General features: G+C 36.0%; 1 protein-coding gene across 1 annotated transcript in view; it reads right to left on the reverse strand.

Annotated features, from left to right (window-relative positions):
• Positions 1-13,224, reverse strand: part of CENPE (centromere protein E) — a 37,355-nt gene that overhangs the window by 9,741 nt on the left and 14,390 nt on the right. Inside the window, exons 20-34 of the mRNA XM_059817734.1 lie at positions 12,858-12,992; positions 12,065-12,242; positions 11,456-11,610; positions 10,091-10,405; positions 8,946-9,254; positions 8,588-8,746; positions 7,507-7,716; positions 6,329-6,604; positions 6,061-6,219; positions 4,945-5,166; positions 3,600-3,758; positions 3,171-3,392; positions 1,989-2,126; positions 855-1,055; positions 626-772 (exon numbers count right to left, since the gene is read on the reverse strand). Of these exons, the coding sequence (XP_059673717.1) occupies positions 626-772; positions 855-1,055; positions 1,989-2,126; positions 3,171-3,392; positions 3,600-3,758; positions 4,945-5,166; positions 6,061-6,219; positions 6,329-6,604; positions 7,507-7,716; positions 8,588-8,746; positions 8,946-9,254; positions 10,091-10,405; positions 11,456-11,610; positions 12,065-12,242; positions 12,858-12,992 (2,985 nt within the window). The remainder of the gene's footprint in view (positions 1-625; positions 773-854; positions 1,056-1,988; positions 2,127-3,170; positions 3,393-3,599; positions 3,759-4,944; positions 5,167-6,060; positions 6,220-6,328; positions 6,605-7,506; positions 7,717-8,587; positions 8,747-8,945; positions 9,255-10,090; positions 10,406-11,455; positions 11,611-12,064; positions 12,243-12,857; positions 12,993-13,224) is intronic.

Consider the following 13,224-nt stretch of genomic DNA (forward strand, 5'->3'; position numbering starts at 1 on the left):
CCAGCAGGGCTGCCCTCAGGACGGGCTCCAAGTTGATTTGATTGGTCCTTTGTTCAAAGAAAGGGATCATGAAATTGTTCCTAGTACTCTGCCATGAAAAGGGAGATGTGATCAAGCAGTGAGCAGGCTGAGAAATGCAATAGGCTTCAGGGCACTCCCAGTAAACTGCAACTCAAGTATCCCATATGAAGCTGGGTTATACATTTTACAAGTAAATACAAAACTTCCTAGGTGTACTGCCCCCATCTTTGCTTCTTAGTTGAAAGAAGTAGGATTCACCAGTTTAACTCTTCACTCCACCATGAAAACTTTGGAACTAACATATGCCCTGCGTCTAACAGGAGTGAGGCACTTCTACATTGACTAGTTATTTTCATTGGGGTGGCTGGACAGTAATGAAATCTAGCAAGATGCCTCAACTAAGAAGCTCAATTTAATGTTCTCAGAACAGGATGCATAGCCACTTAACAGCAACAGCAAATCAACTGATCCCATGGTCTGCAGCAGCTCAGCAAGATGTGCAAACAGTTTTATGGAATATACACAGAAGCAAGGTTTATGCTCCAGAACAACTGGTATTAAGGTTTTACATGCATCCTTAAAATAAGGAGAGAGGTAAGTTTACCTTAATTTTCAAGGTTTTTTCCTTCAGGCTGTCATCAACCATCTGCTCTGCATTATCCAGTAAATTCACCTGAATGGACATATCATTCAAGCTTCTCTGCTTCAACTGGTCTAGAGCACATTCCAGTTTTGCATTTGTTTCAACACACTAAAATAAAAGCATACATATTTAAGTACCATTCAAGAAGAGAAGCGGTGAATAACTTCGGTATGCGACTTGTAACACCAACCATCTCAGAGTTTTTTTGCAATTCTGTCTTGAGCTGGTCCCGCTCAGACCTGACATCCTGAAGAAGTTTTTGTAGCTCTTCTTTTTCTTGATTAATTGAAGAGATTTGTTCTTTAAGTTGGAAAGAGTGACTAGTACTTTCAGCCAATAACTGGTCTTTTTCACATGATACACTATTTAGCATCTCGGTTAACTGTTGAATCTATAATAAATAGTGGAGAAAAAACAAGAATTATGATTTGGTCCTGGTCTGTATACTCCTTTATGAAGTACTCAAATCAGTTGTGTCAAATACAAAGAACCCAATTTCCAATAACTCTAAAATTCATGCTAACGGCAAGAGAATTTTGGTGTTCTAATCACTCAGAAACAGAAATTAAAAGGAAGAGGAATAGCATTTTACCCAGAGAACACTACTTTAGTCAACTTGAGTTTTCAGTAAAGCAAGAGGAAACAAACAAAATGGCAGTCAACATATGTCCATATCACAAGAAAATGAAAAGAAATAGAATATTAGCGTAAGAGATGGGCAATGGAATTATCTTTATATCTGCTCTAATGATTAGAACAGTAACACATATGCTACTCTGAAGCAGTCCTTCATTATACTCTGATCTACAGACAAAGGAAGAGTTTGACAGGTGAAAAGTGAGGAAATGAAAACTGCAAAAAGACTGAAAGTGAAAACTGCAAAAAGACTGAGTTGGCAAGAGCTAAGTGCAAGACTTTCTAAATAACAGATACAGTTTGAAAGTGTGCAAAGCACCAAGGATTGCAAACCCACTTAGGTTCATACTGTCTACACAGTACCTTTTAAAGTCTGAACAAATACATGTACAATTATGACTATTATATTAAGCCTGCACATATTGGATAAATCTGTGTCCATTCTAATGGAGTGACCAACCCAGCTGGTTATGAGGCTGAGACAGTTGAGGATGCTACTTCTAAACATCAGTAAAGAAACCTGTCCAAAATCCTTTGCCCATGTTCATGCTTGTTTAGCACCCATAAAAATGATGCACTGAGAATTAAAAATTAAATAGTATTTGTCTTGAGCAAGAGTTTAGCACATCAGTGATAAAACCTCAGGAGACAGAATTGCAGAATAGCTACTAAAACCAAAACGGCTCACCTTGTTTGTTAGGCTATCCTCCAAAATCTCTGACCGCCTCTGAACCTTTAACAAATGTTCTTCCCTTTCTTCAGCTTTGATCTTCTCATTGCTGAGGAGTTCTTGTTGCAATTTCAATTCCTTTTCAGTGTCAAGAATCTGGAGTAAAAATAGAGCAACATATATAAAATCAAGTTATGAGGTAGCATGTGAATCTACCTCTTGCACACCAGGCTAGTCAATATTTCATAGGAGTCAAAATACTCTGCACAAAACAAACCTGCTTTAGTTTGAGTACAAGAAATTTCAGATTTTGTCTTTGAATTTCCCCCCTTCACTAAGTAAAGCCTGCCAACTAGCGTATTGATAAATCCTTAGTAATGTAAAGAATTAGAGAAAGCATGCTGAAAACGTGTTTGGACATATTTTCTGCAATCTCTGTTTACACAGATGAGTAACACGAAGCAGAGATGTAATTTCAGTAGGGTTCACATCAAGAATTACCTAGAAATTATTACTTAACACAATTTTATGAGCTGGACTGTTGTCAGAGTGTGTTAAATTACCTTTGATAATTTACTATTGAACTAGCATTCCTTTCACTAAACATCTGAATTTCCAGTGAAATTGAAGTCTTACAGGCAAGACAACTGATACTCAGAAACAGGTCAACAGGAAGATATCAGTAGCAAGAGTAAGACGTTTCTCCTCCCACCATAGATTTGAATTAGCTGTGGATATTTGAAGGGATTACTCAATATCTGAACAAGGACTGCTGCTCAATGGATACCATCCAATTTGCTTGTCTTCACTGTTTTGAAGATATGCCTCATCCAGTAGAGAAATAAAAAAGTGTCAGAATTTGTCAGCTTTAGTTTCAAAACTTTGGAGCTCAGCTATGAAATATACCATTTAATCAAATTAATTAAAAAATGCCTGTTAAGTATTTTGGTAATGAAACCCATGTATTTTCTGGTTCCTCATTTATTTCTAAATAAAGCAGCATCAGATAACATTTTTGAAAGAATTTATGCACATCTTTAAATACCATTCCACAAGACAGAAGTTAAGCATGCCAATATTCTTCAGTCTGAGTATATAACATTAATACCTGTAAGATACTTTTCAAGATAGCTTCAAGAATTAACCATCTTCCTCTAACAAGCATTTATAGTTATTACACTTCAATCAAAGATAAAGCACCTTATCAACACTCTCCTGTAGGTTAATCTCCAGTTTGTTCTTCTCTGCTCGAATACCTTCCAACATTTCCTGGAGCTGATCTCTCTCCTGTGCTAACAAATTACACTGTTTCTCCAGCTGTTCAAGTTTACTGCTTTCACTCTCAGTCTTTTCTTTCAGTTCTCCCAGCAGCTGGTGCCTTTCCTTAGTTACCAAGCTTAAGTCCTCATTCAGCTTGACTACCTATTAAAAAATATTTTTAAGAAGTATAAAATCAACACAACTATTAGCAAGAACTCTTCTTCTGTTGCTAAATTGTATTAACACAACATCATCTATTGGACCAATAAACCAGCACAAATCATCATGGGTAAATACCTGTTATTCTAAAGACTCCTTGAGGATACATCCTCTAAATTATTCCTAAGAGTTTCTTATTACTGTACTTACCTTTTCTTTCAATTTGTTTATTTCTTCATTTAGTTTTTCTTCAGCGTTTTGCCATTTCTCTTCTCCATTTGCTAGCATGTTCTTCTGGATATCAGCTTGCTCTTTCTGATGCTTTAGTTCTTCCTGTAGATTTTCCATTTCTGTCAGAACTTTTACAAACTGCAGAACAAGGTATTACACAGATGTTCACTCAGTATGACTAAGTTTTGCTTATCAGGAGTTAAGAATGATAAGTCAAAGCATTTGAACTCCTAGGAGAGAGCTATCAGAATAATCAGTCTCTTACTTCAGAAAAAAACCTCAGTTGTCATTCCCCCATGCCTAGTTTAAGAACTCCAGAGGAAGATAGTCTTTAGAAATAGTCTTTATCAGTTTAAAATAGGGGAAAAGAAGAAAAACGTAGGCAGAAGTCAAGATGAAAGGGAAAAATGTTGTGGGGGAACAGATTATGGTGATGACTATTAAAAAACCAAACAACAAAACACCCCACTCTTATTCTTATGGCAACTGCCACCAGTTACACAAACAATTTGTCCAATTATTTAGTAGCAAGATGTAAACAAAAAATTAAAGATTTGATAATCCTAGTTTGCCGATTTTATGTTTTAGATTAGTTGATCTAGACCTACTTAAGAGATTAGTGGTTCTACCTGAGGTTTGCTAAAATTCACATGAAAGCTTTTACTACTTAAAATAATTTGCAGAGCTTCTCTTAGGAAAAAAATACTTACCAGATTTCCTTTTAACTTTAGAAATTATCAGCCTGATTTTTGTTAGCTACACATCAGAACGAGTTTGTCTGAAATAGTTTGTCAACATAAGCATACTTTTCACACAAATACTTGGAATACTGAAGTCACTAATCTGCCAGGAAATAAAACATCAGGAAGGAGAAATAGGAAAGCTGATCAGGTTTTTTCTGGATTTAGCATTCTCTTCATCAATCCAGAATGAGCTGAAGTGTTAGGAGAATTAAGCCCTTAGATATCAGCAAACCTGGATTACCTCCACTGTTCAGTGCTAAATGCAAAGGCACCATAGATGTAAGATACAATGGGAACTTGTGGAGTGTTTGTCCCGCAGGTGGCAGACAATTGTGCCTAAACCCGAGTGGCACAGTGACCAAAAAGGCAGGAAGGGGACAGAGGAGAGGGGAAAGAGAAAAGTAAGAGACAGATTCCAGAATCCACATTGGATTAGTAAACTAAGTTTTTAGTTTACTGCTGCTATGAACAAGTGAAGGGAGAGGAAGAGAGATACTGAATAGCAGAATGCTCATGACTGAAATAACTTGGAGTGGTACAGCCTGCCTTTAAAACAATTATTTAAGATATTTTATACATACTCTCTCTTTGCTTTCCCGACAGTCAGCCTCTAACCGATCTCTCTCTGCTTTAGAAGTCTCTACCATTTGCTGTAGCTCATCTTTCTCCTGGTTAAGTAAAGTGATTTTCTCAAGCTGCTGACAGATATGCTCATTCATTGTTCTTTCTATTTGTTCTTTTTCTGCCAGCAGCTTGCCGTATTCAGAAGAGACATGATTCAGATTTTCAGTTACTTCAGTGAGCTGAAAGAACAAATAAGAACCAGTATTAATCTTTCTAATCATCTCTAGCATCAGGAGAAGTAATTTGATTGATAGTTTGGTAAAAAACCAGTAACATTCTAATTTATAAGTTTTCTTGTCCCAGTAGTCAGGTTCTGATTTAAGAAGAGTGTTATTAGATCATATTTCACAAGTACTATCTGTACATATGGGTCGTTAAATAGTTGAATTACTTTACAGACAACACCTCCATTAGTTTACTGCTATAGTAAGCAAATAAAGATGTAACAATTTTCTTAAAAGTCAATCAAATTTCAGTGCTTCTGTCTCACTGGTAGACAAAAGTGAATGTGTAAAAACCTACAGGCCATTATAATTCCATAAAAATTACTCCATTGCTGTATCCACAGACAGGCTTGATTCTAACAAGTGTTGGTATCTTCTAAAAGCCACAATAGCTTCAGACATGAAAATTGTAAGTAGATAAGAAATTTATAATAGTGCAGCAAGTTAAAAAACAAGCTGAAGTGCCTTTTAGTTGCTCAAGTATCTTCAGAGTTACATAGCTAAAAGACATATTATTAGAATTTAAAATGTTTCAAGACTTGGAAAATGCATTGAGGTCAAAGAGCAGTATTGATTCAAAATAATATTCTGTCATTCAGCACTAAGGCATGTTTAGTTATAAGTAAGTAAGCGTTGTAGCCTGTAAGTCAAATTGCATTTTATCATCTTTTCACTGCCTCTGTTTCTATGGAATTCTTTCGAGAAGCAGTACAGGGAGAAAAGAAGGGAAAAACTTTTAATTAAGTTTCAGTACTGCATTTACTCAATGCTTAGAAACTGAAGTCTGCAGAGGACGTGGGTTGCTAATCTTAATAGATTTTTAGTTTACTTGACAAAACTGCATCTGACCTTCTGCTGCAGTTCATCAGTTGTTTCCTTCAATGCCTCCTGCGCTTTCAAGAGTTGATTTTCTTTCTCTGAAATACTTCCTTTCAGCTCCACAATAGTCTCCTGATGTTGTCTGAGCGAGTTATGAGCACATCTCAACTCTTCCTGCACCTCCGAGTTCTTTGGACACAACACGGTTAAAGTACATTAAAGCCCAAACACCACTTCCAGAAGTTAAGAGAAGTTTACTACAGCTGTTATTCTAAAGGAATAGGACTATTTTTCTTACCATGCCAATTGTCTCCTGTATAGTTTCTCTTAGCTGGTCTCTCTCATTTTGGAGATTCTCCAGTTGCATTTTAAGATGATCATCTCTTCTTTGTGTTACTTCCTGACAGTCATGCAATTCTGGAATAAAATCTGTTCTCCCTGTTTTTTCAGATTCTCTTTGACATTCATTGGCCTTCACTTCCTCCATTTCATGCAATTTCCTTTGTGCCTGGCTCAGCTCTTCTCTCAGAAGAGATAATTCTTGCTCAAGAGATTTTTCTTGAATCTGTGGTATCTATTTTATACAGAGATAGAAGACAACACATTTGGAGAAGTAGCTTTAAGAGAAACATATCTGATCTTTGACAGGTTGATTATGTAAAACAAACAGAAGCAATGTTTTAGAGCAATTTGTATTTTTTCAGAATAAGATTTTACTGAATTCAATATGCAATTCAAGTTTCTTGGAACAAAAGACATGTAAAAGTAAAATTTGAAGTAAGGACTTCTGAAACAAGTTGCAGAAGCAGAACTTCATGGCCATAGTTTAAGCCTGAGTGGGTGTAAAAAAAGACACAAACAAAAAACCCCAACAACCAAAAAACACCCATAAACCCAACTGCAGAGACCTTATCCATATTTCTACTCTCAACAGTAGATAATAATGGTGTCAAGGCAATTATTTCCTTGAAATGTCCACTCCCCCCATGAATCTTAAAATATATGCACATACTTTACTTTTTTTGAAGTGTATGTATATATACATGTAACACACATGTGCAATCAGCACATCCAATTATGGAAAATGTTGGCTGCTATGTCCCTTGACATGCACCACCAGAAAAAAAGTCAGTTCTATCTATGCTTTGAAAAAGCAGAATCACCCTTTTCAGATGAGCAATTTTTAGCTTCAACTACTTATAGCACCCCATTTCTGGAGATCAACTCAGAACATCACCATCCTGTATCAAGTTAAAAATCTATTTACAGGAAAAAAATGTTTGTCACATCCTACTACTAGTAGTCCATATAAAACAATATGGGTAGTATATATTTCAAGTAAACAATAATAATCCTGCTGTTTAAGGGTCTGCAGTCAAGTAGCAGGATCCCTTTCTCCAGTTGGTTTGCAAATTATTTTCACTCAAGTGAAAGTTTAAATAAGCATGCTTTCCACTACGGTCTTAGCATAATTACCAAAATTCCTTCCCCACACTCTTCTTTTTTCAAATGTAAACTGTCCAGCTTATCCTGCAATGAATTGTTTTCTTGTGTGAGGAAAAAAATTTGCTCCTTTAGTGCCTGAAGCTGATCACTTTCTCTACAGTTATTATTTCCCGATTTTTCTTCAGCAAGCTGGTCTCTCTCTGAAGTGATGATTTTTATTTCTTCTGTCATTTGTGATATCTGTAAAAAATGTGCAAATACAGTATTTCCATCAATTCAAAACCAAAATTAAATACAAAACTTATTTGATTCACTCTGCTACAGTATTTTTAACATCAAACCACTGTAACCAAACCAGAAAAACTCCGGAACTGATTCTTCATCCTTTGTCACCTGTTTTGTTTTAAATGCTAACCTTTTAGCAGTCTCTTCTGCAATATTGGCCAGATTTTTATCTAGAAAAAGTCTGAGAGGAAGAAGCCAAATAAACACCTGTTGGATTATTTTTACACATCTGTTCCAAAACACTCAAGTGCTGAATTGACAACCATTGACTTACTGGGTCTGGCAGCTGATATACTTCAAGAGAAACCCAGTCTCACATACTAGGCATTCTCCCTCCAGAGAAACTATGCCACTGAAGCAACTATGTAACATACAATATTCTCAGCACCCTTCTTTGTCAGTTGTTGAACAAACAGGCACAAATAACAGTGGCTCAGCCTTCTGCTGTATGTTGGGAACCAAGCTGCCATTTACAACTGTGTGCTAGACTTCTCATTGGGACTGAGTGTTATAAACCATTAGCGTCATTCCTACCCCTAGGTAGCCCTTGCCTCTTCTTCCATTTGCTATCTCATGCCACCACTCAAATTGACAAACACAGGGCATGCTAGTTAAGCAAAGGTTTAGTAGACTGTACATTACAGTTTGAAGCTCTACAGAAATGTATCAGCAGCTGGTAAAGACTTGGATCAGGCAGTACTACTTTCTTGACCACTTTCTACCAGATTTTCTAAGGACAAGCAGAAGAGACTATAAGCAGACTAACTAGGCTTGTTTTCACACATTAAAACCATTTTTATTTTGAATTATTACATAATGTTTTTACCCGTATTTCGAGTTCTTTAATGGTTTTCCCTAGTGCCTCTTCAACACTCAGAATCTGAGATTCTTTTTCAGAAATATTTTTTTCCAACTTCTTGACAGTGTCCTGGGATTGCTTGAGAGAACTCTGTGCATTTCTCAGTTCTTCATGTGCCAAAATGTTCTTTAGAATAAAAGGAATAAAATCCACAAAAGAAAATTCAAGTATTTTGCAACATTAATAAGCACTCCTTGATTAACAAAAAAATCCACACAAAACCCCACTCCTATACTCCCCTATGTATTTCAATATAGTTTATAAGCATTCTTATACTCTTCCCCTTAACATGTATGGTCCATTTTTATAAAGGCAGAATTCCTACCATTGAAACAGTGTCCTTTATATCCTCTTTGAGTTGGTCTGTCTCAGCTTGGAGAGACTCCTCTTTTTGCTTCAGGTAATCTTTTTCCTGGGTTAGAGTTTTTATTTCTTCCCGACATTCAGCAAGCTGCTGAAGAACGGACTGGATCTCTGAATCTTTGGCCTCCAGTCTCAACTCCATAATCTTTTCTTGCTCTTTTAATCGCTCCATTTCATTTAACTTCTGCTGAGTCCAAACAAAATCTTCTCTTACCTCAAGTTGTTTATGCTCTGCTGTCTTTTCTTCCAGTTCTTTCATTTTGCTAGCAAGCTTTAGTTTGTAAAAGAAAAGGCCAGACACTTTCATTGTAATGCAAAACTGCACGATGTGTACATGTTCTCACAGAATCTTATATTAGCTTAGAAAGGGCGAGAGATGTTAGCTTTCAACAAGAGAATAGGAAGTTCATCACTTCACTTTAAGTCACTGCTTATATTCTTGCCCACATTAAATAAGCATTTGTTTATGGAACCTTCCCATGGTTTCTCTTTAGCAGCAAAAGTCTTACTAAAACATAACACCACACATGAAACTGTAGCGTAGCTTAGGAATTCTCTAATTCGGAGTTACCAAATCCATAGCTGGAATGTGACAGCCATATCAGTGCCAAAAGCCCTGTCAAATATATGCATCTTTAGTTCCCCTCTTAATGTTTTTTTCCTTTCTAATTGCCAATTTATGCAGTGATTCTCTTTGGTTTGAAAGATCTTCTGTTCTAAAGAGACTCCAGTTCCCAATGAGGAAACTTAGTCTGTCTAAAGTCATAGAAACAAAGTCATAGCAGCATATTTTAAAAATTTTGGATAATAAAGATATAATTTAAGAATGGGAAAAGAAGAATTAAAAGGTCAAATACAGAAGGAGAATATATAACCTGGAGCAGCATATATATTTCTTTGCCTATGAAGAAAGAGACCATTGAGCTGCATAATCCTGCAACCTTATACACCTGGCATAGAATAAGTAATATGCACTCATACTAGAGGAATTTCAATGGTAGTTATTTATACCTTTAAGACTACTTCTCCAAAAAAGTGGAGGTTTTTTATATAGTGTAAGTTAATTCCTCATGTCTTCCCCATAAAAAGGAGCAAGCTGACACTGACCTCTAATTTCACTTCATCCAAAGTTGTTTTAGACTCTCGTGCTTCATTAGATAGAATGTCTATTTGGACCTTCATTTGTTCATTGTTTTCTGATGCAGCTATGTATTTTTGCTCTAGTTCTTCATGGAGCTGTTTAAGTGCTACATATTCCTGATCAGACTTTACATATTTAAGTTGTGCATCTACTAGATCATCTTTTGATTTTCCAATTTCTTCAGTCATGTGTTTAAGTTTAACTTCATTATCAGCTACTTCAGAAAGCAGCCTTTCTCTTTCTAATTTTAATAAGCGTAGCTCCTCACATTTTTCAAGAATCTGCCAAGAGAAAAGCAATATTAATAGCATTTTCTAAATCAGTATTTGTCATGATTGCATAATAAAAAACTATGTTCATATGCAGATATAGAAAATAAAGTACAGGCAAAGACACAGCACAGTACACTGGGTTTTGCTCTGCTGGGAGGGAGCTGTCTAGTAAACAATCCTTCAAAAAGAAGCAAAGACAGACAAGCCCCTTCCAAAACCTTGAAACCTCATCTCTAACTCTTTAGATGTTCTTTAAATATATTTTTTCCCCCCTATGTTTGAGCTAGGGCTGGACTGATACTCCTACCTATAACTCCTAAACTGAGTATTTAGATGTATCAATACTTTCTTCACAATACAGAGTTTATAAGTTTTTAACATCTAATTAATTTTTTGTTTATTAGTGGAAGTAGACCACTGGAAGGGCTTGGAACTTTTTGCAAAAGCATTCATGAGTTTGTGAGATTACTTGCCCTAGCTAATTTTTACTGCACATACTTAGCAGCAGGTATTTAGGGATAAAGAAACCTAGAAGGTGTTTGCTATAAATGTGTCTTAAAGGATTTGTTTACAAACTTAGTCTAGTAAACCCTGACCTGCCAGGAAACCAAAAAGTTTCCTTACAAGTTTTCCAGAATTTGCAAGTTAAATCTCTCACTTCTCAAGCAGCACTTCTGCTAAGAGGTCTTGAAATTTTCTCCTTGCCCAATTAGACAAAAAGTCAGTTTTAGAACAGTAAACCAGGATCAAACACCATCCTACATACATGCACAGTTATCAGAGGTGACCGTGGCAAATGGGCAGGCAGATATTAGGCTAGAAATTCCTGATTAATTATAGTAGACTTTGTGACTAAACATGTGATCTTAAATGTATTCCTAGGTGCAAATATTAAGTACCTGACGAACAATAATTTAAGGAACCTAGTTGCAAAATCTCAGGTTATTTGATTCAAGACAACTTTGGCTTTAAAACTTCATCTCCAATAGGCATCCATTAATACATTACCAGTCAAGTACAATATAAAACCAAGGAAAAAGTCAGATTTTTTTTGTTTACCTCTTTCTGCTGTATCTCAACAGTATTTGGTAGAGACTGAACTTCTGATAGCTCATTTACTTGTTTTTGTAGATATGCATTCTCTTTCAATGCTTTTTCTAGTTCTCCTTTTAAGTCAGCTGCCTTTTTTTCCAGCTCCACAAGAGAGAGCAGATCTAGAGAATGAACAAGTTTAGATTAATAAGAGAGTGTGAGAAAAGAAAAGCATGTTTTAAATTAAGCAGAAGATTTATAATGCATTCTGGATGCCATAGCAGTATAATCCTAGAAAAGTATATTTTACAATGGCCAACAATTAAAAGATGAAACTACTGGTCTGAATTTAGTCATCACTTGTTAGGTTGACATTCAGTTCATTGTAGATTCTCCCTGACTTGACTGCCTTTGTGCAAAATACAAAACATTCCCTATGTTGCAGCTTTCCAAATAGTTCAAGAAAGTGCTAAAGCAATTACTATGTGCCAGCAGTACCAGATATTCTAATAATTCATAGTGACAGAAGCTCCAAGTATTTGAGAAAACAAGAGCCAAAGTCTTCCCTATCCCCCCACCATTACAGGTAAGAGGAAGGAGAGGGGGAGGAGAAAAAAGCACCACCTGAAACAGTACCTTTTGGAACTTTACCCTCCATCAGTGAAGTTAGCCTTGTGTTTTCTTGAAATACAGACTGCATCTCCTTCTGCAAGTCAGCTTGCATTTTTTTGTAACTGGCTTTTCCTGCTTCTATTTGGCTTTGATAGAGTTGAATGTCTGTTTGCATTTGCTTGTAATTATTTAAGAGTTCATTCTTCAGGAAAACAAAACAACATGCAATTCACACACAAAATAAAAGTCTACTTGCTTAACATTTAAATATTGCATCAGTCGCATGTCCTGTTGTCACTCTGAACAACTTTGACCTTGATAAATATGGCAGAATAAGGCACATTTTAACTGTATTCCTGTCAGAGTCCTATAACAAAACATACTTTACTTTAGAGGTCAGGGCCATAACTGCTTCCACTATTTTGTCTTTATTCTTTCAAAGCTCAAAGTAAGCTCCATCCCATTTCTGAGTTCATATCTCTTATTCTCTTTTGTTTTCTGGTGAAATTAGGTTTGGAGTCTTATGTCCTAGTAACTCCCTAAAGATGGTTCATTTGCGCTCTCTCTCTACTGGTAAACATAAAACTAACCACCCACTCTTGTGGAAGAAGCCTCTATTTTCTTTTCATCTTTCTCCTGAAGACTCATTTTCTACAAATTCCATAATAAAAACATTACTTGGAGCATAAGCCATTAGCTTTCTCCAAATATTCTACCACATCTTGTCTTTATCAATTGCCTTCTTCACTAGTCTGGGAGCAGACAGGCCCTTAACAGCATTTTGTACAGCTGTAAATGCAGTTTAACAAGTACTTGCCATCTTCTCCTTCAGCTCCAAGTTTTCAGTTCTGAGAAAAGCAGATTCTTTTTTGGCATCCAAGGCTATGGTTTCACTATCTAAGAGGGATTTATTCAGCTGCTGAATTTCCTCAATTAGCTTATCAGAATCTCCCTGAAAAAGACAGATAAATACTCAAAGAAATGAAAAAAATATATATAGCCATAATAAAGCAAATGTTAATTGTAACGTGGCTAAAATGTAAATAAGTAAAGGCTCAGAAAACTTGATAAGTTTACTCTAAAAGAAACAGTAGCAGGTTCATTTTAGAGACGGGATAAAGAGCAAAGAGCAGCCTTTCCCATAACTTTACTTCAGAGTACTGCTGTATGATAATGTAGTAATT

Source organism: Gavia stellata, chromosome 5 (assembly GCF_030936135.1).
Source record: "Gavia stellata isolate bGavSte3 chromosome 5, bGavSte3.hap2, whole genome shotgun sequence".
NCBI classification, from domain to species: domain Eukaryota; kingdom Metazoa; phylum Chordata; class Aves; order Gaviiformes; family Gaviidae; genus Gavia; species Gavia stellata.